Source organism: Eufriesea mexicana, unplaced genomic scaffold (assembly GCF_001483705.2).
Source record: "Eufriesea mexicana isolate 0111107269 unplaced genomic scaffold, ASM148370v2 scaffold616, whole genome shotgun sequence".
In the NCBI taxonomy this organism is placed as follows: Eukaryota; Metazoa; Arthropoda; class Insecta; order Hymenoptera; family Apidae; genus Eufriesea; species Eufriesea mexicana.
In genome coordinates this window covers 406,288-433,017 of record NW_016908770.1, presented here as the reverse complement: position 1 = coordinate 433,017, position 26,730 = coordinate 406,288, and the positions used below count along the sequence as shown (strand labels likewise).

The following is a 26,730-nucleotide window of genomic DNA, read 5'->3' as shown; positions in this document are numbered from 1 at the left end:
CAGAATAGGATACTTAAGATCTCGAAATAGGACTCACAAGATCTCCAAATAGGACTCACAAAATCTCGAAATAGGACTCAACAAGATCTCGAAATAGGACTCAACAAGATCTCGAAATAGGACTCACAAGATCTCGAAATAGGATCCACAAGAACTCGAAATGTGACCCACAAGATCTCGAAATAGGACTCACTAGGTCTCGAAACAGGATTCACTAGGTCTCGAAATAGGATTCACTAGGTCTCGAAACAGGATTCACTAGGTCTCGAAATAGGACTCACAAGGTCTCGAAATAGGACTCACAAGATCTCGAAATAGGATCCACAAGAACTCGAAATGTGACCCACAAGATCTCGAAATAGGACTCACAAGAGCTTGAAATGTGACCCACAAGATCACGAAATAGGACTCACAAGATCTCGAAATAGGACTCACAAGATCTCAAAATAGGACTCACAAGATCTCGAAATAGGACTCAGAAGATCTCGAAATAGGACTCGCAAAATCTCGAAATGTGACCCACAAGGCCTCGGAATGAGGCCCAGGGGCTTCGCAATGAGACCCAGGGGTTTCGCAATGAGGCCCACAAGGACACAGAATATGGTCCACGGACTAAAGATTAAAATTGATTTTACCAAAATGATAGAAAAGAATCTTAAAAAAAAGTTTTGCAGTTTTCAATTAATGTAAATTCATTACATAAGTATATACAACTTAAGCTTTCCAATATACATAAATGACTTTTTCTTTTTCTCGAACACTCTTTTGCTAGTTAAATTTTGAAAAAAATGATAAAAATCATGATCCATGTTCCTGTGTAACTTTGACACCACTGTATTAGATCATTTGTTAAGGCAAAGGGTCACTGTTCTAACCCCGAGCATCCTCAAACAATAAGACAGCGGCCATTGTCACAGAATGGCGAAAAGATAGAGAGAACGTCTTGATCCATCAGCTATAGGAATAAGGCCGGCTATTCTTAATTGTCAGCCTGTTTAGGGCGAAGTCCTTTATCGTTCTGTTCTCGGTGGCGCACGGCTTGGACGGTTAAATTCTACCGCCGACAGAAGCATTCAACGTGGCGCACGGTATCGCGGACAAAAGCGTCAGCATCGAAAACGCGAGCTACTCACCTTGGGTTTCCACGAAGAGCAGCGTGGTGCAGAGCGTTGAAGCCATTGTTGTTCGTGAGGGTGATGTCTGCGGCATGGTCCAACAACAGAGCCAACATGTCATCTCGTTTCTTAGAGATCGCATCGTGAAGGGGAGTGTCACCTTCGGAGTCCTGGAAACGAAGGAACAACTTTCTTTTACAGGGTGTCGTGCACGTTTTTTCATTAGGAATCGATTACCACGGACAAAGGGTCGCGTGTCTTTTCTTGCTAAAATAGAAGGTGTTTTATTCGAACAGAATACCCGTGTTTCGGAGCAGTATGGTGCTTCCGAATTTTGGAAGTAGGGTAGTTTCAAGAGGGTGCGTATTGTCTTTAAAATTGCAAAAACGTGGAAAATTCGTGAAAGAAAATGATGATTGAAAATATTGAAAAGAAGGAAATTTTTGGAAGAAATGTATTCTTTTTCTCAAAATTGTAATAGCTCTGTCTTTGAAAATTTTTGTGATATCGATCATTTAATGTTTCGATGTAACATTATACATAACCTATATTTGCAAGTCCTCAAATTTATGGATAAAAATAAAAATCGAACTTGAAACTTTTAATAACATCGTATCTAAAATGCAATCTATGTCAATATTACATGGTAACGAATTAAAGAAATTTTCTCTCCAAACAGACCATTTACATGTTGACGAAAAATACTATTTTTGAAATATTAAGAACAGGTATAAATGACATGCAGAAATTTTCTGTAGTATATTTTCTTTACCCTTGCAACAAGAGGCAATTTCAAAAACAGAACTCTGTATTATATTTATATTTTCAAAAGGAATGTTCCTTTTATTCAACAAGAACAAGAAGGAAGTACGTTTTTCTCTGCCATGTATGTATTCAGTACTTTCAATGCAAAGTGGAAAGTAAAGTTCAATGTAAAGCGGAAATCTTTCTTCGTGCTTCGGCATATACCGATTTTTTTCGTTCTGTGTATTATTCACCATTTAACAACAAAATGCTTTCAAAAAACAGAAACTTTTATCCGCACTTTAAAAATTCAACATTCATAACACGTAAAAATGGATCCATAAAATCGTTATTTGAAAAAAGAAGAAGAAATTACATTTAAAAACACATTATTTATTATTTTTATAATTTTTTAACACATACATAAATTCCACTTTCATTTTCAACGAATTCCTTCAATTTGAACAGTTCATTATAATTGTAAAAAAATATATCTACAAATAATATATGGAAAAACTATTTAAATAATAGTTTAAAAACCTTCATGACATATCCAGATTCTTAGAATATCAAAACTCTAAACTTCGAACCTTGTAACTTGGGGTAACATATGCCGCAAGTTCAAATTGACCATAGAAAATTAAAAATTAAAACATATTATATAACAAATATTTAGGATAACATTCTACATGTATGTACATTGCTTGAAAAATGAAGACAAAATCTTTTTTTATAGAATTATTGTTCCATAAATATCTTCACAATTGTGTACATCTTACACATGACATTCAACGTAATGGTTAACCCCTTGCTCTACGATTGAAGTTTTGATGGCGAGTAACATAATTAACAGTAAAATTGGTTACACGTCGAACCAATACGTACTACGTGACGAAAAATAACACGCAATTGAGAAAGACATCAGCGAAAATTAACCACGAGCCTGGCCCATATCGTTACGTTGGGTCTTATCTACAAACTATGACTCTCGTACTTAACCCTTTGCACTCGACGACTTTTTCGTTACATAAAAATAGTAATTCGAAGACTTTCTGTCATAGAGTCAACGACATCTTTAAAATGGTAAATGAGAAATCATATGCAAATTAAGACGTAGAATTATTTTTCTTCCACATTCCACACATCGTTAGGTAATTTTAAATTTGACATATTAATTAACGTCGATCTTTAGAATCTGATTAAATGGTGACTGACAGTCATCTTTCGAGTGTAAAGAATTAATACTCGTGTTTGGCCCGAGTTGCTTACCACGAGTCTCACACGATATTGTAGACAAAGATGCGAATAAATAATCCATTTGACTATTACTGATCCTTGCAAAATTGAATATACAAAATATATTTAAATGTATATTTAACATCATTGAATATATCATTATCACATGAGTTCAATTCGTTTTTCACTTAAAGAAAAAAAAAAAGAGAAGGGGAAGAGAAGAACCAATATATCAAAAGATTAGTACTACAGTCATACACTATTCCAACAGAGTTCGCAACAAAGTAAATCACTAACTTGTTTTCGATCAACGGTTCCAACAATCCTAAATTGCCGATTAAACGAACGGAAACAGCGGTCATTCGTTACTAGCAAACCACAGAGTTCGTTATGTGCGACCGACAGTGCCAACAAACGTAGAAACAAAGAGTCAACTCCATGAGACGACGTGACATGAGACGACGTGACATGCGACAATACTTCCGACGTGGTGCGCACGAGCTGAAATGTTCGCAAACAATACACAACAAAATGAACGATACGACATATTTATGAATTTAAAATTTCTGAATTTACGGGAGTTATACAATTTATGAGCCAATGAATTTAGAAATACAATAGCTCCAAATACGTATAGTAAAACATCTGGGAGACTAGACATGTTAGTTGAAAGCTTCTGTGGATTGCAAAAATAGACAGGATTTTCTTTTTATTTTGAAAAGCGTGTAATTTTTGTAGTAAGATTAATTACTGAAAATTTTGAATCATAAAGAATATTATTTATTATTAATGGTAAAGATTTTTAATAACGCGAGGAAAAGCACATAATTAAAATTTGTTCGATAATTATCCCTTTGCCTCTACCTGCATTGCTATAGAGACATTAATAATTCACAATTTCTTATTCCAGTTTATTTTCACTAATGAAAATAATAACGTAGATAAGGTTGTTGTGTAAATAAATTCATAGATATTTATCATTTCCTCTTCTCACAAATAAGACACATGCTTTCAAAAAGTTTCCCACTGAGTATACCAGAGTCATTATTTAATCGAATAAAAAATCGTTCAAAGTACACAGTGTCAAAAACTAGAAACTTCTAATTATAATAAACACAATCTTACGCTTGCAATTATAGTAACGTTGCAATAAAAAAAAAAGAGAGAAAAGGGAGAAAAAACGAAATATAAAATAAAATAAAATTCGTAAATTCAAGTGACACGAACAAATCAAAGTCACACGGTATGCTAAATTAGCCTAATACAACAGAATCGCGGGAGGTATCGGTACAGGTAATTCGCCAAACGATTAAATTGTCCGCTACCAGCCTTATAAACATTCCATCACCGTTGGCTGGGTCATCGGAAGCGGGTCGACCACTATCTAAAGATCCATAGTGGCACTCGAGAAATATTCAGGCCTCCGATGGCTGGCGGCGGGCCGGTAGCATCCGAGCCGACTGCGTAAATAATAGGGCATCAGGCACAGATACTTTATGGGATCAGTTGGAAAAATCCTTTGTATAACTCCAATAACCGTGGAGGATAAATCTGCCGGCGCTGTCGAGAACCGGCGGCGCTATCTCGCGCTATAAATGCTGGCCATGCGTCACGCCACTAGGTGAGGGTGGTAGAGAAGGAGGCCAAGCCTGAGGGATGAGGCAGAGAGCTAGCACGGGACAGAGAATGGGAACCAAGAATGAAAAAGAAGCGATCGATGGGTCCGGGAATACTAGAGATCAAGGTGAAAGTCGATATTTGGTGGAAGGAGAATGAGCGGTGGGTGGAAGTTGAGAGTGGCGTGGAGGCGAATAGGAATAGTCCAAAGGTTGCAAGACAGCCACGGGACCCTGTTTTATTTACCTGATTGCACGATCCCTGGCCATTATTCTCACCAGCCTTATCGAGCTACGAGTACTGACTGGCGCACGATGCAGGCCAGCCGTTACTTCGGTCAGCTTCGTTTCTGCTCCCATGAACTGCAATCAACGGATCGCGATCGAATTAACGAGCGTGAAGGACACGGCCGGGCTAACTGTCGCGTATACGCGACCTGCTGGTGACAACTGGTCGCCTGGTCCTTCTATAACACCGATTTTAATCCACATCGTAATATCTTTCCTTCTATTCAATTTACCTGTTTCGCAGATATTTATCTAGAAGTAGATAGCTGTCTTTGAAAACTCGAAATGGACGATGCGTGAAATTGATCAGAATTCGAGAATTATTGTGTCTTTCGGAAAGTGCGTGCCGAATTTTGGTAAGTGGCATAAAGATAGGTCTGAATGTATCAGAACGACTGAAAACAAGTGACATGGCAAATAAATAGGTAAATAAATATTTGTTACTTTGTCATTTTTGACTATAGTCTCAGTAGATGTAGATGATAAAATGCATCAGGATTTAAGGTTATGGTATTAAGTAAAGTTGGATAAAATCTTAGCTATTTGAAAAATATGTATCTAGTTTCACAATGAAGAGCAAAAACTAAAATGAGACGTGACACCCACACGGATTAAAGATCGAAACCATCGATTTTCATGAAAAATTTTGCAATCGCATTGCAACGAGGTCCCTAAGAATCCGTAGGAAGTCTAGGAAATGGCTGCAGCTCGTCTGGATACTTTCAATTTGTGACAGTGTCACGCGTTCGTACGCCCTCCCTATTCTCGTTCCACGTCGTTCCTTTCACTGGTAGCGTGGCGCAACCCTTTCGCCATCACGAGCCACCTGCTCTTCCAACCGTTTCGCCCTCGTTTACCAAACGACACGCGATTCGTATCCCTACGTGCAGCGGCTTTTGCACGTGCAGCTTTGGAAAAAAGCTTAATTCCGCCATTCCTTTTATCGATTTCCCTCAGGCCTCGCTCCGCCTCCCTCCCATTTAACTGACCATCTTGCGCGTCCTGATCGGTCTTGCTAACCCCTCTAGCCCCTGGATTCTTCCTTATCGGTCACAAACGCCAAACGATTTGCCAGGTATAAGAAGTACAAATGATTTCGGGTGACTGGTTTTATCGGTACTCCCTATCGCCTATTAAGCTAGTCGTATTTTCTCCCTCGGATAACTGATTTCCAAGCTTTGTCCCAGTTACCTCGTTCGGATTGCCCTTTATATCGAACTCTGGATTTCGGTTCGAAGTAAGAGTCGTGGAGGGTTGCGAACTGAAGTCGAGTTCCTGCATTTCCGAAAGTCCAAGTGTTTTGGAAACCAAATCTGAAAACACGGATGGTCACGGAAATATCGAAAATTTCAAAAAAATGTGATACGCGAGTTTGGCTCTAGCTTCGAGAATAATAATACGGATTGAGTAATCAACAGGGGTTGTGGTTCCAAATATAACTGTTAATATAAGTGTCGTATAAAGATTCAAACAAACTGTTACTAAGCATCTTTACGGTGCTGCGAGTGAAAAAGGTTTTGGTCAATATCGATTGGAGTTACGGTTCCATAGCTTGTTACTACATCGATTCTATTTCTATGTCAGTTCTGAAATGGTTCTATTTCGGTTCTGTAACGGTTTCCCTCTATTTTCTGTTATTCTTACTGGCCAGTGTAAATTCCATTCCTAGTGAATCCTGTTGAAAGTGTAAAATAAATAACAGAATAATATATACTGTTGTTAAAACATGACACTTTAATCAAATGCAACATCAATGTTCACATTTATTAATTACGTTAATAAGAAATGTGACTTTTGGATTCTACATATAATTCTACAAACATGCGCAATATCAAATTAATGCAAACACTATATTATCGCAGCGTCCAAAACACCATCCAAAATGCTCGAACTTTAAACTTGGCCATTGCATTTTTAATGTCTCAAAACAACTTTTTAATCCTCGTTAAATATACCTAAATCTCAATTAGCCATACCTCGATTAAAATATGAACGTAATATTAGCCTACGCTTCCCAAACAAACAACCATAACACGACGTGGAGAAAATTGTATCTGGACAGGTCAACGTAGAAGTTTGGTTAGGCTAACTAGCCGTTTTAACGCGTTCAGCGAGAAGAAACACGTCGTCGGGAGAAAATGTCTGATTGAACCAGGAGCGGACGACATGAACCGATACAGAGACGTCACGAGTCTCAGCATGTCGGTGTATACGTATCGACTAAACGAGTGGAGAAAATGAGAAAAGACAACAGCAACAACACAGCGCAACCCAGTCACAGAAGTGTGGATTACAATCAGAGCCAGTGTCGAAGGCCACCAGGAAGCGAAACGACGGGGACATGCCGAGTCGAAGCGGCTTGATTGCACCGCAAATATTGACGTGGCTAATTCTCCCTCACCCCGTTTACCCATCGAAGGTGACGAGCTGCGTTAATGAGGGCTTTAAGATGTTACCAAGACGCTAGGCAAACTCTGGTCTCCTGGTATGGTTGAACATTAGGATGTCTACAGCACTTGAAAACTTTAGCCGATTAACTTTTTATAGTCTTTTTGAAATTTTTCTTCATTTATAAGAAAAAATTGCCTTGAGTATATTAAAGGGGGTTGAAAATAAATCGTGACTCTTAATTGCAGAATTTAATGTGAATATATACATCAATGATGGATATAAATTGTACTATTTATTACCAGTAAAATATGGTGATGAAAAGCAGTAATATGTGAGAAATAAATAAAATAATTTAAACGCAAAATAAAAAAATTTAATATACTTTGAATTGTTTTGTAACTATCGTCCCGGTTTGTTTCCAAAATTATATTTTACGATTAGTTTAATACCGAATGGTTACATGTGAATGTGGTATTTGCTTCAGTGAGGGACGAAAAATTACTTTGGATTATTAGGGAAAAATTATATTTCCCGACAAATATTATTTCACGTGAAATTCGTGGCCAAGATGAATTTCAAAACAAACGACTTTTGTCTCCAAGAACTATACATACAGATTTTTCACGTAACTTCTATATACGTAAATTTACCTAATTATAATCTTATGACTTTTTCCGTTATCTTTACAATTCATCAAATTTATTAGGAAACCAACAGATGGAAAAATTTTATCAAAAAATCTACCACCATAAACATGATCTATACTACTATAAAGGTAAAGTTATGGCTCGAAACATAAAGCAGATTGTACATAAAAATGATTTACAAATAAATCATGTATAAATAAGCTATGTAACTCATTACTAATTTATCATTTTAAATATTGTAATTAGTACTAATTCGTTCAAAGTCGATAAACCGCAATTTCGCCAAATTGTGTGTTTATACTGGAACATCGTTGTAATTAATTATATAGTAACAGTTAGAAGTATAAAAAGACAGGAAAATTAAAGAATACCGTAACATCGTACGTATAAAGAAATAGAAAATATAGAAAAATGTGTGAAGCAAAGGCAGAAACAAAAAGTGCATTTCATTTGATTGCAGTTAGTGTACTCGACAAAACTACGTGCAAAGGTCCACGTTCGTCCACACTATAGAAAAATAATACCGTACATCGGCTAAGCTCAACCGCTATTTTACAGAGGCGATCAATAGTGATTTCAGCCAAGATACAGGGCCACGCTGAAAGGACGGATGAAGGCGGGCCAAGGAAGAAAGGGAGAAAGAAAGAAAACGAGAGAGGCGAAGGAGAGAAAGAGAGAGAGAGGGAGAACTGACAAGAAGATCAGAGAAGGAGGAGAGAGATAGAATAGAGGGAAAGAAGGATACAATTCATCAAATTTATTAGGAAACCAACAGATGGAAAAATTTTATCAAAAAATCTACCACCATAAACATGATCTATACTACTATAAAGGTAAAGTTATGGCTCGAAACATAAAGCAGATTGTACATAAAAATGATTTACAAATAAATCATGTATAAATAAGCTATGTAACTCATTACTAATTTATCATTTTAAATATTGTAATTAGTACTAATTCGTTCAAAGTCGATAAACCGCAATTTCGCCAAATTGTGTGTTTATACTGGAACATCGTTGTAATTAATTATATAGTAACAGTTAGAAGTATAAAAAGACAGGAAAATTAAAGAATACCGTAACATCGTACGTATAAAGAAATAGAAAATATAGAAAAATGTGTGAAGCAAAGGCAGAAACAAAAAGTGCATTTCATTTGATTGCAGTTAGTGTACTCGACAAAACTACGTGCAAAGGTCCACGTTCGTCCACACTATAGAAAAATAATATGGTCAAACACATATACATACAACTATATGACGTATATGATGCTAAAGAGACGCGTGCGAAAATCGTCGCAATACTTCGTTCCCAAACATTTCTCCGAGGACATGAAATTTGTAATAATTCCGAGAAAATGAATCCCAATCTCACGGCATCCCAGAAAGTAATCCTTCAACAAAGACCGGAAGCAAAGGATTTCAACTTTTCCCTTTCAAACACGAGATCCCCCACGTACAATAAACATAATTATCATTATTGCAATCGCGGAAAATCCTCTAAAGTCGAAGCAGAGCTCCAATTGCAGGTCCGGGCAAACAGGCATCGCTAACGGTAAGCCAGGAGAATACTTATCCCTCGGTTCAAACTTAAAACCTCCTTTCTACCATGATTCTTATCAATCCTAACGCGGCACACGCGCGCACACACGCGACCGAGGAAATCCAGGAATAATCCGGCACCGTACATCGGCTAAGCTCAACCGCTATTTTACAGAGGCGATCAATAGTGATTTCAGCCAAGATACAGGGCCACGCTGAAAGGACGGATGAAGGCGGGCCAAGGAAGAAAGGGAGAAAGAAAGAAAAAGAGAGAGACGAAGGAGAGAAAGAGAGAGAGAGAGAGAGAACTGACAAGAAGATCAGAGAAGGAGGAGAGAGATAGAATAGAGGGAAAGAAGGGAAGAACGAGGACAGTCTTCCGCCTCCTTCGTTACCTCGTCTGGCCTCGTCTCCGTAGAGACAGACAGAGATAGAGATAAAGAGAGAGGACAAGTTCGAGAGGCAACACACAGTTCCTAGAAGATAATGCAGACCGTGAGAAAACGGAGGAGCATCCCCGAAGTCCGCGTCCGCGCTTGATTGCAACGAACCCTACCCGCCCGTTTCCAGTTCCTACTTTTCAGCACGCCGACTCGAGCTTCCTCCCTTTGGCCCGATGCACCTAGCTGGAACGGGATCAACCAGACTATAGGTGGCTCACAAAGACGCCGGCTGGGACGACGGTATGCGGGTCGTGTAGCGGGCTCGACGCCTACGGTGAAGCACAAGTGCAATGGGTGCAAAATCCACCCCTTCTGCATCGCGTTCGGCCCAGAGCTAAGAACAGGAGTCGCTCCGACTCGTTACGCCACCCGTGCCGGGACTGGTTATTCGATTCCCCGCCGATTTTCGTCGACCTGTGAATTTATCACATATTCGCTACGCTTTCCCGTTGCTGGCTTATCGTGACTGCGATATAGAGGATCAATTGAGTGGTCTGAGGAAGGAGTCAGGGACGAGGGAAGAGAATGACGACTTTTGCTTGGAATCCTGCCTAGATCACTGATCGTGTGCAAGTACAGTCTGATATGACAGTTCTTCCGTTCCAGAGGACGTGTTTATAGCGTAACTCTTACTTTAATTTTCGATCATTCTAAAGACTTTGTGAGGGTCCTCCCCCACCGTCGTTTAAAGACGGCTCGTCGCTGGTATCCTCATGGTTGACGTAGCTAGAAGGGACGATAGGAAAAGGAAGGGATGCGTTTCGTCCCGGGCCTGCTAGCGGACTCATCGGTAAGGCTTGGTTAGCAGGCCCTGCCTTAGACACTGGTGATACTACTGGAAAGACGGGAAGTTGTATATATACGAACTGGGAGTTTTCCGAGAACTTGCGGGAAAGTCCTCGAAGGCGGAATCCATCTAGTGACGAGGGCGAGAATGATGGTCGCTACAACTTTATTATTTTGTATTATAGGTTAGACGTGCATCGCCGCCCTCTCAGTCGATTAAGTCATATATCTAAATGCAAAAGTACAGAATACTTACAACTACCAGACACGGCAGATTGGGCCCACGAGCGACAGACCCACTAAAGGCGACGGACGGACACCTACTTATAAATCACGTCATTGGCTACCGAAAAGAAATACAACAGCCGGGGCCAAATCATCGAAATACATTTTTAAAATCTGCTCGTGATTATTATGTTATAAACTTCCAGGATTTTTATTTTTTCAATTGAAGAAAATGTAGTTATATGGACCAAGGATGAATAAAAAAGATAGAAAATCTCTCGTATTAAAAAGTCTCGTGATTTTTCTTTTCTGACTTGACAAAAATGACCTTCTTCGCACCCTGAGGGTAAAAAAACGCCTTAATAAATCTGAAAAATATGCAACGAAATCTAAGCAAAGAATCTCCTTCAAATTTCTCTCTTCTTACATGCATCACGTCACAGAATTGAAAGACGAAATTACCTGAATATTTGAAACAAGTACCATCGTGATCAGGGATGCGCGTTGCATGTGTTGTCAAGCTGTAATCACGATAGGCAAGTGTCACGTTGATTTCACGCCAAAACGTACTACGTACGCACACACAAAGAGAGCAGGCGTTATGTATGACCATGGCGTGTGTATCGAGGCAACGCGAGCTTCTCTACCTGGCGAACACACCAGGCTAGTACGGACGCCACACTCGTACACAGTAGCGCGTGGTCGCATAATGTTACGTTTATACCTGACATTCATCATTAGCCCCGCTAATTTATGTTGAACACGAATGGTTCGGGCGAATGGGCTAATTAATATAAATTGCCGCCACGAGGATTACAGGGCCGGCCAGCGGCGCTGTGATGCAATTCATTGTGTACTTTACGAATCGGCTGAAAGCCGATTAAGCCTACCAAGTTACCACTGACGGACGTGCAAATATTCTACCCTTCTACACGATGAAGTTGGTCGTGCAACGCTGGAGCACAAAAGCTCGCAAAATCGATACCCAGACCAATAGATAATCGCTTCAATGATCGACGAGTGATTTGCTTTTCGAAGAATTACAGATGCTTTGTAAGAACTCAAAGGTATAATGTATATGAACAAAACGACGTTGATGTTCCAAGTGATCGGATGAGGCATTTGTATAATTCCTATGAAGAATTCAGTGAACGACGATTTATAAAGTCTTTTTTTAATACGACGATATGAATCAGTTTTATGGGTTTTTTTCCTTTCTTTGTTTTTCTTGTTATAATTATTCAAGACACAAAAATAATTTTGATTCTAGTTTCATGGAGATGGAAAAATAATTATATCTAGACAGAATGTGGTGATCTAATTAGAGCCATCCAGCTTTTTACAAAATTACATTTCACCTGAATATTTTTGTTGTTTAATTACTGTTTTAAATATAGCGCCATTTTTTTTATCTAGTATATGAAGAAATCTGATTGTAAAGTTGTGCGCAAAAGAGGCGACAATTACAGAGTCGTGCATAAAATTGATTTCCAAAATTGAAATTAAATTCGACGAAATTAAATTGTCGATATTAGAATAAATTTTATTGCTCCGATAATAAAAATAAATTAACTGATCACTCTAAACAGTATACCCTGTACTTTCTAAACACCACTCTAATATTGATAGTAATTTCAAGGCATAATAAGGAATTAAAAATTCTCCAGAAGTAATTAATTATTATAATTAATAACACTAATACATAGTATAATTAATTTGTAATTAAACTAAATATTAAATATTTGAACTAACCGCAATTTTATCTTTTACCCGTTACACGTTAATCTTTAACGCGTTAATCTATAATTTGTCCTGCTACTAATACGACTTTCCTGATTGCTCTCTGAGAACCGATTAATAACGCTAATCTCTGTACGTGACACGCGCTGAGGCCATCGGCTAAACTGATCAGATATAGCATAACTCATAAGCTGGGTCATTGATCTTAAATCTAATGACAAATACTAGGCGAAGTATCTCAAGCATAAATTTGGCTAGTGTCAAGATATCAGTATATACACCCAAAACCAAAGTTATCTGAAAGGGAAAACGCGGTTATAATTTTATCGAATTCGTAAATAACTTTATTTCAGAAAATAATTTTATAAGTAATATATATACGTATACTTCACTCTATGTATGATAAAGTGTATAATCGCGATGAAAGCAGAAAGTCACGAACACCACGAAAAAAGGGCTAAATAAATTTACCCAGATGTAAAGGCTGTTCAAGAATTTTTCATTCATTCACACCAGCACGATCCTCACCTGCCTCAACGACGAGTGAGATCCCAGTCTGGCTCGGTAACTCCCTCACATCCTCTCATTAATTCAGCGACATAAATTTTTATGGCACTATCTGTGTAACGGTTCTTCCTCCTTTCCCCCCAGCCATAGAGCGCGGAGAATAACGCAACGCAAGAAAAATCAATTAGCCAGAGAAAGCGGAACAAGGAAGAAGAAAAGAACAAAAGGAGGAGGGATGATGCAAAACGTAGGTCGGGTCAGGAACTGACCACGTGCAGCAGCCGTTTAAAATTACGGCGGGAATCGATAACCCAGTTCCTCCTAGGATGGCTGCCGTGCCGCGTCACATCGAGGATAGGTGCCGCCGAAATACGATTCGCTGAATCGAAACATCCTGATGGGATCCTTTTTTCCGAGCACGTCGTCCTAGTCTGCGCTTTATGACAGCCCGTTCACCTTCAGATGCGATGTACCGAAGACGTTGTTAAAAAGGAGCGAAGAAGGGGACGAAGAAGACGAAGAAGATGAGGAAGACGAAAAGAAGAGAAGATGAAAACAGGGAAAAGAGGAGTGGAAAAAATAGGAAAGAAGGAAAGAAAATTGGACTCAAGAGAATCCAATATAGCCGACTGTTAAACCGTGGCAGAGTAAAATGAAAGAAGTATAGGGGAATAAAGCGAAATGAAGAAACGCTTTCAACGAAAAAACGTCTTTTCGAACGGGACCGGGTAGGAAACTCTTTACCTTCTTCACGGTAATATTACACGGGGATGGTTCTGTGGAGATGTCTTTTCACAGATGTTCTGGTAAATATGTTCGTTCTATCGGTAATGGTATCCCTAGATTGAGGTTGGTCCAGTTGTTTGGAGATCTAGGTCGTTTTTGTTATTGGCTAGTTTATTTCCTTAATTTTGGAAGATAACAGCTTCCACAGTTGAAACGAAGGTAGACTTTCGTTTGCACTAATTAACAGCAATTAAAAACTGAGTCATTTAAGGCTACCAGAGTGTCTTTTCGTATTTTAGGCTTCTGGAAAGTATATAAAAACAAATTTGTGTTATTTTTCGAAATTCCTAGATACATGCCGTTATTTCCAAGTTTTTTAACGATGAGAATTCAAATTTTAATTACTCAACGTTTTTCGTGTGTTTTAACAAGATAGAAGCAGCCACGTATTTGACCATTGATTCGTTTACTTTCGCAACGAACAGCCGTTCGGGATTAAAACGTTCAAAAGGATTTTAATAGAAGCGCAAGAAGTGATTTGGTACCTTTCAAGCTTCCGAAGACGAGATAGCAGCGACGCAAAAATACGTTCTGGGAAAAGCAAGCTTTCTTTACAAAACTCAATACACGGATAAAATTAATTGTCTCGAAGAAGATTTAGAGCAAGGCTCAAAGTGAACTGCTGTAATTTAACCATGAACAGAAACGTATCCAGAACCGTAAAAATAATTGGATGAAAACGTAGCGATAAAATAAATCGCTTGCTCCAACAACGTGACGATTGTAATGAACGTAACGTTTATCAAAATACACGCAATTATTTAACAAATAAAAATATTTCATCTCGACTATAAAGTAACATTTTTTTCACATTTCATTGCAGAATAATTTAAGTCAGATGACAAATGTACCTCATATATCCTCATACATAATGAATGTTCAAAATCGATGCATTTTACAAAAACTGTATTTCAACCATCATTATTTCCGTTTACTTAAATCAACACAAATTTCTCAATTTTACTGGTAAATTTAACGAAAAGTTATTCAATAAATACAAGAAGTCGGTAGAAGGAAAAAGGAACAAATTATTTCAATGAACTCGGTATTTCATAGAAGAGAATCATTTTTCGAGAAATTTTCGATATCGTTTTCCTCCGAATCTGCTCAGAATCCTATGAGAATAGAAGCCGCCTCGCAAATTTATGCCAGTACCGTCTAACATTTTCGATCCACCTACACTCTCAGCTTTGACGATACGTGACGATACTGTTAACTCTCGAAAAAATCGCATAACCACTTCTCTGTCTTTCTCTCTCAACCTGAGATAAACAACAAGAGCAACGACTAGAGCAACTACAAGAGCAACGACAAGAGCAGCAACAAAGGAGGCAAAGGAACTGCCTTTGCATAATTCCACCGAAATGTACGGAGAAAGTTCGCCAACATTCCGCAAGCAGGACAAAATTTAATTTAGCAAGGCGGGTCAAAAGAGGATAGGAGCGGAGCGCAGAATAGCGGTGGTCACAACAATAACTTCAGAAAACCCTGACCCGTACCCTCCGCAAACCGCAACTACTCGTTGCTTATTGCTTTTAGTATTAACTCAGCCCTGGCACCATACAACTCTTCTCCTCGTAGGATCGTTCTATATCACGACAGAAAGCCAGGACTTTATTCTAACCTGTAATAAGTTGTTCCTCTCGAGCCCCCTTTCTTTGTCATCCCATTCTGTTATTCCGTTATTCCTCTACATCGTCTTTTTTATTCCTCCTCTAACTTTGTAATCTAGTTTTATTCCTTTCGAATACCTCAATTGAGCGTTTCGATGCAAGGACATAGTACACGAAATGTCCTTTTCGTTGCTTCACTCTCTGTTCAGTTTCTATGAGAAGAAAGCTTTAGAGAGATACAAGAGATTTTAATGGTGATTAATTTTCACGAACGATGAATGAGTTTTGATCTATACATCTGGCATACTTTTGAAATTAGGTTGTTCGAAGCTCACGGTGCAATCAGTGTGTTCTGTATTAGGAATCATCTATCTCTGAGAGACAAAGAATCGATTTTCCTTTTCTTTTGAATTTTCTTGAAATTTAAACCTTGAAAAGTATGTCTATCAAGCTATTTCACAACATTCGTAACATTAGCCGAGATATAGAGTTCCTTGATAGTTGCCGAATATCTACGATACTATATATCTAAAACTTCAAACGAACCCACATTTTCGAAAATGGCTGACACGATAACTCAAGTTCTAATGAACCTATTTACTTCAAACTTGAACGATACCTTCAGGGAATGAGCCTTTATCGCCGAAACTAAAATTATCAAAACCTAATGCCTCTTTCTATTTTTCTCAAGTATGAGAAGCCAAAAGAAGCTGGAGAGAATAAATATTTCGTCTTTAAAATGTAGGCATCTTTTTAAATCTCGAAGTATTTAATTTCCGTTTAGTTCAAATCGCAAGTACGCCCCTGTGTGTAGTTAATAAGTCCTTTTTCTTTGCTTTATATAATATGTTAAACGTTTTGAACACCAGTCTTACTGGAATACTATCAGGAAATATCATCGTGAAGTGTATTCGATTACGATACTTTCGGAAGAAGGCTCGCAACATGGCCTAAGTACTAATCCTAATCATTCGCAGTGGCGATACAGTGAACCAGCGCAATTCCACCACAACTTCGCAACACAAGTCCACGGACTGGAAAATCAGTTGGTAGAGTCGCATTCTCAGCGGTGCATCTTCTTCCAAGTGTTTGCGCTGCCAACAGCGAACAACGGTATCATCCATCAAGGTAGTGGTTTAGCATGCTCTTGTCAGTCCTTTCTGTATCACACAGGTCCGCCGCTCAGTCGGGAACACCGGGCAAACTCGTCATCGTGTCAACGTCGATCAAACCATCAAAATATCATCGAGTAGCAGAGGAACGCCCAAAGCAACGAGCACTATCATCCATCAGAGAATCTTTGTCACGTGTAAACGCCATTTCTCTTCGGTCTGTGCACGATGCCACGCAGATCGATACCAACGCTTCCTCTCTTCTCTCTTCCTCTCTCTCTCTCTTCTCTCCTCTCTCTCTCTCTCTCTTCCTTTCTCCCTTGTACCCGTTCTATTCAACTGCATATGTCGCCGAACATGTCAGCTAATTCGGCACATTAATCACCCATTGCTTATGGATACGGTTTAAGGAACACTCGCTTCGAATTGTAAATTTCGTTCGTGCGGTGTCGCCACACGGCCAGCCGAAAACAGAACTGAACCGTGACTGCGGGAAAGCTTCCTTCCATCTGTAATATCGATTAATTCATGGACCGATGCATAGTCCAAGGAATAGAAAGATAATAGGAGCTCGTTAACGATAGATGAAGAGAAATGCTTGAAAATAGAAATTCTGACGTACTACGCGAAGATTCCTGACTCTGGGTCATTTGGGAAAAGTATACGTTCCGCTGGTTTGCGAATAAATGTGGAGATGCGCATTGTAGCAGCGGAAACCGAGGCGAAGTTAAACAATGAGACGAAGTGAAATATTGTCTCTAAGTGCTGATAACAGTGCTATACGATGGCTATTCCGATAGACATGTCACGAAAGGAAGTCATCATTTATGGGACTACTTGTTGGCGAAATGAAGATTGTAGGGCACTGGTTTCTAACCAGTGGATTGCGACAATCACGATACTCGTGAAATGATTCTTTGACAGTTAGTTTTTTCCCTGTTATTAATTTCGATTATTTGCTTATCTAAATATATATGGGATTAAATATTATGTTCAAATTATATTTCGAAACATTTATTTTTGATAAAAAGTAATTATTTTTAGTAACTCATTTTTACAATGCAATTTTGCTACTCGTTTTCCAACTGTTTGAGAAGAGGGAATTACGGCTTAAAAAGAAAGCTCTAAAGAGTTTGCTTTAACTACCACACCTGAAAGAACTAATCTCTTAAAGTCAGGTAAGTAATCTTATATGGATAGAGAAAATTAATTTAACTTATCATATAGATCGCATTAAAAAATATGAAACTACGTTTAATTTAATATATTTCTTATCATGGTAATCTGCGAGTTGGTTATGAAAGTTCCAGATTTTTCTCTCATTAATTCGAGGGCAAAATGGAAAGTGCGGAATGGGTTTTAGTATGAGATTTAATTAACATAATAACGAATTCTTTTTGGGAGGAATTATGGGGTATTATTCCTTTCATACTGTATTCATTTTGATTATACCAGAAGTAAAGGCCAGCTTTTAAATTTGTATACTCGGATTGTAACAAATCTTTCACGTATATTGAATACAATCTTTCATTTTAATGTATCTACTTCGTGATTTATTTATTATTTCATTCTTGCATGGTTTATTTTTATAATTATATTAATATTTTTTATCTTCTTATCATTTTTCTACCTTATTAAATCTTAATTATTTAATTTTGCCTCGAGCCCTTACTAATTCCAATCCTCGTCAATTACCTGTAAAAATACATCTAAAATAACCAAATTTCAAAATCTATCTTCGTTATCCCAACATCGACAATTTCTCCGAAAACACATTTGATTATTCTTTTTCCGCTAGATAATAAGAATAAAAATAAAATAGTAATTTCAAAAGGGATAAGGCTTTCTATCCTTCGCCCATAACATTCGTCACATTCTTACATCGATATTCGAACGTCCATTCGCTGCACATTTGGGGATAAGTGTACTCGAAAGGAGCGCAGAACTCTGTCGCAGTTCTTGGTAGCGTGCAAGATATATGCTTATAGGCCGCTACTAGATCCTTCCGAAACAATGGCGCTCTATAAATCGAGCGAGGAGAGTGAAAAGCAATGAGATTGTTTGGAACGGATCTGTAAGCCATTCGAGGTGGCACCATGTGAAATATAAGTCAGAAACCGATCGAGAACCATTTCGCTCGAGTACCAAGTGGGTGGACTCCTTTACACACGCTGGGAACTGGCGCCGTCGAGAATGCGAAAGAAACTATGGAACCTCGAAAACGTTTCCCCTAATGTAACGTTGATATATTCGCGAACAATATCATCGATCAAGGAAATTCTTACAACGATGAAATCTATGGGTTACGGAGTAATAACAACTTCACTGCACTGCTCGTAATTCTTAACAAAATTATTTCCGTATTTTCAGAATGCTTATTCAGAATAGTTTAAATATCCAAAAACCTGGCAAAGTTTACTTTCTTTCATATATACATTTCTCGCGTTGAATAATTACTATTTATTTAAAATAGCAAGGAATAAAAATGGCAGTGTACGCATTAATATTTTTAACGTCCACCGTAAACATCAATCTTCTTTATTTTCTACAGTATAGCAAACTTTAATGTACATTTATAAATTACTATAACATACTTTAATACCCCATTTACAGAATTATTCCGTAATTTTGTTTAATTTAATACATTATCTTCTACGGTATACTAAAGAAATTATATGAAAAATATATATTAACAGCATCGATACCTTCTGATTATCAAGAAACGCCATTAATATATCGACAAATATTTCATCTATAATCCCTAGGACTGAATCTCACAGAAGCATATCACTCGTCGCAAAAATCGTTTTATAGGCGTGAAAAATGACCAAAAAAAAAAGAACTAAATCGAAAACCTGGATCAGAAGGAACAAAGACGCATGACGACAGCTGGAAAGCGAAGGAAAACGAAGTAGATGGCGGTAGGAGGTAAGGCGACCGGAAGTCTGCCGAAGATTCCTTGCAAGGATGTCTTCTCCGCGTACGTCACCGACAGCCGAGCACCGGCTGATTCGCGGCGATGCTGCCGGCAGTTTACGGGTTCCTGGACCGACCATAACTTCGAGCCAGACAATTCATAAAGCGGTCGAACTGAGACCAGAGGAAGAAGGTGGAAAAGCGAGCGGAAAGATATCTTCGGTCGGCGTGGCTCACTGGACGGGTGTGCTGCTTTGGATGGGTGGATGCTCCTCGCTGGGTGGAGTTGCCGCCACCAAAGTGCTCTCTAAATTATTCTCTCGAGCGTCACGAATGGAGGGGTCTTGGAAAATGGAGCCTCGACCCGGGCCAGGGGCGCTCGACGACTCGCGAGCCCCCGCGAGGCGGAGAGGAGGAAGGGAAAAGAATGAACGTCGGATACAGAAGTTTCATTGCTTCCGGTTGCTTACCACCACGGCCATGGTAACGCCGATTCTACCTGTACGAATTAATTTTCGGCCTGCCGGCGAACAGTCGTGGTGAATGGAGTGACAAATAGAATGCGTTTCTTTGGGTCGTGCGGAGAGATTTTAGTTTGTAGCTAGCTGTGCTATTACGAGATTTCAATGATTTATTTTGCGAAGGAGAACTTGTAAATTTCAGTACAAGTAATGAGAAGGTGATGAAAATTTGAAACAATTAGACGCAAAAGCAATAAATACGACCGTCATGCGTACTTCTTTGTATTACAGTTAAACATTGATTCGTGTTTAATTAATTAGATACGCATATTAATTTACCATAAGGTTCACTAATTGAGCATTGAACAACTTTAATACTACATGTATTAAGAAAGAACTGTAATCAATATATTCACTCATATTCATCGTACCGCTGAAATTACTATACTCTGTGCACGTTATAGATTATAGTTATGTACGCATTAAAGATCGGTAGTTCTAGTATTAATCCTCTGTGTATATGATTAGTATTATTTGGCTAGTATTCAATGACCGCCAATAAACTTGATTTCTTTATTCATATAAATATTTTTACCTTCAAAGTGTAATAAAAGTAAATTTCAAAACCAGTGTATCGTGGAAGCTTAAGTTTTAGAAATTCTCTTGAAACTATTTTGAAAATATAGATGGACAGCTCTTTTATTATTCTCTGTTACTGTTTTGCAAAGAACCGTTACATGATAATTATTAGCATTTATTTAAATTACACAAAAATTTAAGCCCTACGGAGTTGTAATAAGTGACCTATGTAAACCGATCAAGATTTCGCTAGGTCGAAACTGAACATCGTGAAATACGTCAGACGTACAATCTCAGATGAATCCCTATAATCGAGATCACAATTTACGCGACAGTTTAGGACAGGGCACATATCCAAGATGAATCTCGGTACTATGGATGCTTCGATCCCTACAGCTTATAGATGCGATTTACATGTCCGTGCGTTTCTTGGTACGAGTCCAAACCAACGTAATCCACTTCTCACCGAAACAGTGCACGAGCAACGCCACAACGCCAATGACCATAGATCCGAATTAAATCTTATTCCGGATATTAACATAAAGTAAGGTATACGCGGTGCTATCCCCCGAGTAATGCTACGGGATATTTGTTATCACGGAATAACGGGTTATCTTCGAAATGAAAATAAATGGGATGCTGGGTAACTCATATAATAGAATTTTAACTTTTAAAGGACTTACACGTTTGGATTTTTGAATTGAACAAAGTAGTGAGTTAATTAATAACGAATTAAAACGAATATGTAATATTTTCGCTTTATTTTCCAGACTCAGATTTATTTGTATTTTATTAATATTTTTATTAATTATTTTTATTAATATCTATTTTGAACGTTCATACGCGTATTTTTTAAATTTAATCGATGGATAATTAAATCGATATAGGAAGTACAGATGTTATAACAAGAATATGTGAACATAAAATAAATAATAATAGGTAACATGGGAGAATTAAGTTCTTTTAGGATGCAACTAGGAGTATTAAGCAACGATGACATAATTTATTCACGATACGATTAAAAATACCTAGTGTTTAACACTAGGTTTACAGACGCTATCTGTGTACCTATTTCTAAGGACACCTGTCAAATTGTCTGGTAAAGGAATCCACGTGCCTTTTTTTTAACGATTAGTTTAATTTACAAACAATTATATATTATATTAACAGTCGTAATATAGGTTAACTAAATCTGTTACCATCGTATAATTGAAGCAACCCTTCCGTCAAATTGACGAGTTCCGTAAATCTAGTGTTAATCAGCTTTTAGTTTATTTAAACATATCCACTGATTTTACCCCTATTCTTAATCTGACGTTTATTCCTACAAAAATATCAATTCGTATAAGTCTTCAACAACAAATTACTCTTGTCATTTGTTACAATTATTCTCACACCAAGATTGAACATAAACCTATAAACGATATCGTAACATTGATTTCGTATTAACAAAAATTCATTTATAGATATGAACATCGTCCCAAAGAAAACATAATCCTTCCAAACAGGTCAAAACAAAATCGTGGCAAAACCCGCGGAACACGTTTTAAAATTACTCTAACCCACTACACATTCACCCTTTCTAATCTCTAAACGCCTAACACAAAATTCCTCACAGCGTCAGAACATAAGACACGATCCACGATCTCATTTAACTCTCGATCAGTCATCCATTTTCAAGGATAAGATGAATAAATTATCTCGATTTCGCGTCAATCTCTAATACCAAATCGACATATAGAGGATGATCGAACGGTACACGCGAGGTCGCGACGCACACGCGAGAGGACTTTCACTTCTGGCTACGCCGCTATTCCCCGACTAGTTAAGAAGCGAGGCGAGTTTACGGGCTTACCTCCATCGTGGCTGAGGCGCCATCGCTGGGAACCAGAGCGTTCTTAACCCCGTGGCGGAGGCGGAAGCGAGCGACGGAAGTGGTCTCAGGCGGGTGAGCCAACCGGCAGGCGGTAGAATGTGAACGAGATTAAAGTATTTGCAACTGCAAGAACAACGCGGCGAGACTGTTAACCAGCGAACACCTTCCTACGCCATACTTCCACAAATTTCTTCGAGGTTCCTAGGGAATGCCAAAAGTATCGTATCATGGGAGACTCGAGTCGACGAGGCAGTGGTGGTGTTTTTGAGTAATTTATGAAATTCGAAAGAATTTCGTTTTAATTTTTGTTACGTTAAACATTGGATCGACTTGAATATTGTAGGTATCGAATCATGAGAAATAACAAGCTATAGAATATATTGAAATTTTCGGTGAAGAATGTATAGTACGTTCGAGAGAAGAAGGCACAGCGTGTTTATATTCTCACGACTGATTAACTCCGCTTATTCTCCCGTGATCACAGGGATTTTATATGCTTTTGTATATACGAATAATCTAAGAACTATAGGAACATAATATGTAACTATCAATCAATCGACTTTTTCTAAAATAATATATCTCCACTTTTTTGGATTCCTATTTTCTAAAAGTTGATAACTATGAATTATGGTACGATATTCGTTAAAACACTGAATTCTATATTCTGATACAAATAGCTATAACGAAATTAATCCAAATATACATTTTAATCAGTTTCTTTTTTCAAACGATTAAAATATATATTTAATTTGTTCAATAAATTTGTAGAAAATTAAACCGAAGACCTAACCTAATCTAAACCAGTTTAAGAACAGCATCGATTGAAATCAAAAGAATCTATTCAAAGATAATAACGATATATACATCTAATTGTACGAATCATTTGCGTCTAAGCGAATTACGTAATAAAAAGCGGAACTCTATTAAACTCTCGGTATGTTAAGGAACTGCGATTGTCAAGCTCCTGTTCGAGGATCTCATCACCTGAAAACATTAAAACAGCTTTACGAGAAACGAGGACGAGTTAAATTTATGTTTGCACTGGGCAACGCGTAAAGTTTACTATCGCCATTTACATACCAACGACCAACTCAAAAATTAGGCCAATCACGTAACATTGATTTAGAGCCCATTTTACAGTGATAGCCTAAGAGGTTACTCTATGACTCGTTTACTATTAATTATTATTTACTCGCTTTAGTATGCTTTTACGTTCTCGTTCCTTCAAACTCATCCCGAGTACACATTCGTAGGAATTTTGTACCAATTTAGGAGAAATATTCTTAAGATGACTAATAGTTATAAGAGTGACGTTAGAATGTGATTCTATGCTTGTTCTAGAATTATATAGGATTTACTATACGTGGATGGAACAATGGCGTTATTCAGATGGAGAATAAGGTAGGCAATTTAGAAGATGATTTATGAGCCTACTCTGAAGGACGTTTTATTATCCTTGAGAACATACTTCTGCCACGCTTTATCTCCAAAAAAAAAAAAAGGAAACTGATAAAATTTAAAGAAATTATATAAGTTGTAACTGTAAGAATTAAAAAGTTAGAAATTCCATAAAAAATAAATAATTACTCTCAAAATACTAACGATGTATTGACTATTGACTGACTATTCTTATTCAACAGGTGAAAATAAATAATAGCAAAAAATATAAATTTTTACTCCGATTATACTCGTTAAAAGCAATTTCGGAGAGAAACAGGAATAAAAATGGAGAAAAGGAAGAGGAAAAGGGAAAAAAGGAAAACAAAAATCAATAGGATGGAAAATATTCTTTATTTCATTTCCAATTGTGGAGTTTGTGCAACGCAATGAAACTTGCAATTTCACCCACCCTCTAGCCGACGATGCACGTTAATCCTGTTACTTCCGTAGTCTTAGCTTCGTAATCCTCGAGTCCTGATTTATGCAGCAGATACTCGAGAGATAACTCGAAAGCATGGTGGGTCACATATTCTTAAGACGGTCTCGGGAAAAGCTTCGCCGCGTAGGAAACTCTGTAGACGAAATGCTTGTAATATATTCAGAAGAAAGTATAGACCATGCGTAACAAGTTTCCAAAGTGCTATGTCGATTCGAGGAACAACGGAAACGTGAATTTAGACATTATTTGTGTATAACACAAAAACGAAACAAAATGCACGCGAGTTGAGTATAGTATTTTTATAGCTTGCCGAATATGTTATCGACGCGAATATCTTTTTATTTTCACTATACCGTTAGTATCAGAATTTTCTTTTTAGTTCCTTGGTTTAATTTAAGCATTCTTTGTTTCCTTTTTCTTTTTTAATTCTCTTATATTTTGGATAAAGTCTATTTCAAATTCTTTTTCGTTTACTTACAATGTTTACTGCATTTTTAGTTTTTAACTGAAGAATTTAATTTTAATTTTACAGAAAAGGATAACCAATGCTTATTTCATTTTAATATATTACTGTATTATTTTTATAAAATTCTCGTAATATAAGAATTTCAAAAAATGAAGAATTCTTCGATTAAAAGTCGAATACTAGAAAAGTGTTTAGAATATTGGTCTAAGTGTTAAAAATTAAAAAATTAAAAATAAGTGTGTCAGTTGAAATTACGATCAGCATATAGGTATAATAATTAAACTGGAAATTAATGCTAAATTCGTTACGTTTTTTTGTCAAACCAAAAGCAAAAGAAAGATAAAGGATGATCTTTGGAAAAGCACAGTCAATGTGCTATCTATTAAGCTGAACCTCTACCAGAAATAAATTTTGAAAATATGAGATACGTAATATTTTTTTCCCCTTTTTGTATTAAAAGTTATAGAGCATTTCAAATCGAAAACGTCAATACATATTATGTTTTACACACTGTAACAGGAACACTCTGATTTATGATATCTCGAATTTGAATGTTTGTTAGCAGAACGAATGCGACTGAATATTTATGACCGTCGCATACAATGATACCAAACGCGTAGCAGTTATAACGAGAGAGGTGTTAAATCATCTATTGTAGAATGATTTGCTCCAAGCTGCACGTGTGTAAAGTAAGATTTCCATATGACATGACAACGTTCGAACGCCCTCTACATTTATTGAAAATATTTGAAAATATTTTTAACTCTATAAACAGAAAAGTTACTACCAAAATAATTCCTGTCATGGATGTCACTACAGAGAACTGTTTCATTTTGCCTAAAAATATTGTTGTATCTGATACTTTACTGCTATATTCAGCATTTTGGCAAATGATGATATTTTTGATCCTCTTAACAACTCACTCTTGCCATCCTTAAAATAATATACATTGGAACGTTTTATTTGCCGAATCGATTAACTCCACAAAACAAAATGTAAACGTTTATTTTCAATATAAAAAGTAAGCATCGATTAAATGTTCTGGCACTGAAATTAAACACAAATTCGAAAAATGGAGTTAATCACTTTGGTCTGTGAGTGGAGAACATTGGCAATAGTCTATGGCATTGATCGATGATCATGCCTAAATACATGTAGGATTGGAATGAATTCGGCCCTGAATGAATGTTTGGGATGTGGGACGAAAGTGACAGAGTGCGAGAGGATCGAATGTAAGGGATGTTTATGACAGAGCCGAATGCAATAAACGAGTGAAAGTTTAGGAATGCGTCCTATGTTTGAAGGATCTGACCCACCGAGGTCACGTGGGAAATGAGTGATCAAGAAAGAAAGCCTGTAAGATTAAAATAAGGGTACGAGGATGCGAGCAAGTCAGTATTGAAAGTCAGTTTCAAGTCAGCAGAGTTATATAAATCAGAAGTCTTAGAAATCGGTTGTAAGAAAGTTGTTAGAGCGTTGTATAATTCCTATTGTATTACATTAATCCGTTATTCTATTAATAAAGCTTATTTCGATCTGTTAAGTATCGCGATATTGTTATTCTAGCAATACCAATAAGCTGACTTTCGCGTGGTCACTAAGCCCCCAGTTCAGTATGCACTTAAAAAATTCAAAAATTATGCACTTGCCAACAGTCCTACCTACTCCAATGAAAATACTATCGTAAAAATATACTCTTGATGATGTATTTTATTTCACGTTGAAATCTCAACTGTCTCCAAAATTATATATGGGGGGGGGGGG

At 37.4% G+C, this 26,730-nt stretch overlaps 1 protein-coding gene across 1 annotated transcript in view; it reads right to left on the bottom strand.

Moving 5' to 3' along the window:
* Positions 1-258: 258 nt before the first annotated feature.
* Positions 259-26,730, bottom strand: part of LOC108546107 (E3 ubiquitin-protein ligase mib1) — a 135,984-nt gene continuing 109,512 nt past the window's right edge. Inside the window, exons 9-11 of the mRNA XM_017898039.1 lie at positions 1,134-1,285; positions 458-612; positions 259-374 (exon numbers count right to left, since the gene is read on the bottom strand). Of these exons, the coding sequence (XP_017753528.1) occupies positions 259-374; positions 458-612; positions 1,134-1,285 (423 nt within the window). The remainder of the gene's footprint in view (positions 375-457; positions 613-1,133; positions 1,286-26,730) is intronic.